We start from the raw sequence: 501 nt of genomic DNA, 5'->3' as shown, positions 1-501 counted from the left end.
ATACGGAACCAGTTCTCACCTGGTCTTTTTCAATAGCATCCAGCAGCACCTTCCTGGCCTTGCTCAGACTTCTCTGCACCTTCATCATCTGCCTGGCCAGCTTCACAGCATAGAACGATGTCTCAGTGGCATTCTTTGCAGATTCCATGGCCTCCCTTAACAGGGCCTCCGTTTCATCCAAGTTACCATGGCGACGCTCAAGACTGACCCGCCGAAGACGCACCATGGCCAGACCTGGGACTGCTGCCTCCAGGGACTTCAGGATGCCACGAGCCTCCTCTACATTACCTGAGCAAAGAAATACAGAATCGATTAGATTATACTTTACTCATCCCACAACGGGGAAATTTCCGTATTACAGCGGCAGCATTTTCTTCAGTAACAGCAAAAAAACAAAACCACACAAACACACAATACAGGCAAAACAATAGACAATGATTATATGGTAGACTGAAAGTAAGTAAAATGGCGTCAAATAAAAGGTATTTTAAAGTGCGGTTG

General features: G+C 46.3%; 1 protein-coding gene and 1 long non-coding RNA gene across 3 annotated transcripts in view; one reads left to right on the top strand and one right to left on the bottom strand.

The window, feature by feature from the left end:
• Positions 1 to 501, top strand: part of LOC116705813 (uncharacterized) — a 17,218-nt gene that overhangs the window by 662 nt on the left and 16,055 nt on the right. The window lies entirely within an intron of this gene.
• Positions 1 to 501, bottom strand: part of prpf39 (PRP39 pre-mRNA processing factor 39 homolog (yeast)) — a gene marked incomplete at its 5' end in the record, with an annotated part of 10,676 nt that overhangs the window by 2,567 nt on the left and 7,608 nt on the right. For both annotated transcript variants that reach the window (XM_032542221.1, XM_032542222.1), the window contains 1 exon segment: positions 20 to 288. In XM_032542221.1, coding sequence (XP_032398112.1) covers positions 20 to 288 — 269 coding nt within the window.

The sequence above is a fragment of the Etheostoma spectabile genome, chromosome 18, assembly GCF_008692095.1.
Source record: "Etheostoma spectabile isolate EspeVRDwgs_2016 chromosome 18, UIUC_Espe_1.0, whole genome shotgun sequence".
Taxonomy (NCBI): Eukaryota; Metazoa; Chordata; class Actinopteri; order Perciformes; family Percidae; genus Etheostoma; species Etheostoma spectabile.
The sequence above is the reverse complement of the archived record's forward strand: the minus strand, read 5'-3'. Positions and strand labels throughout refer to the sequence as shown.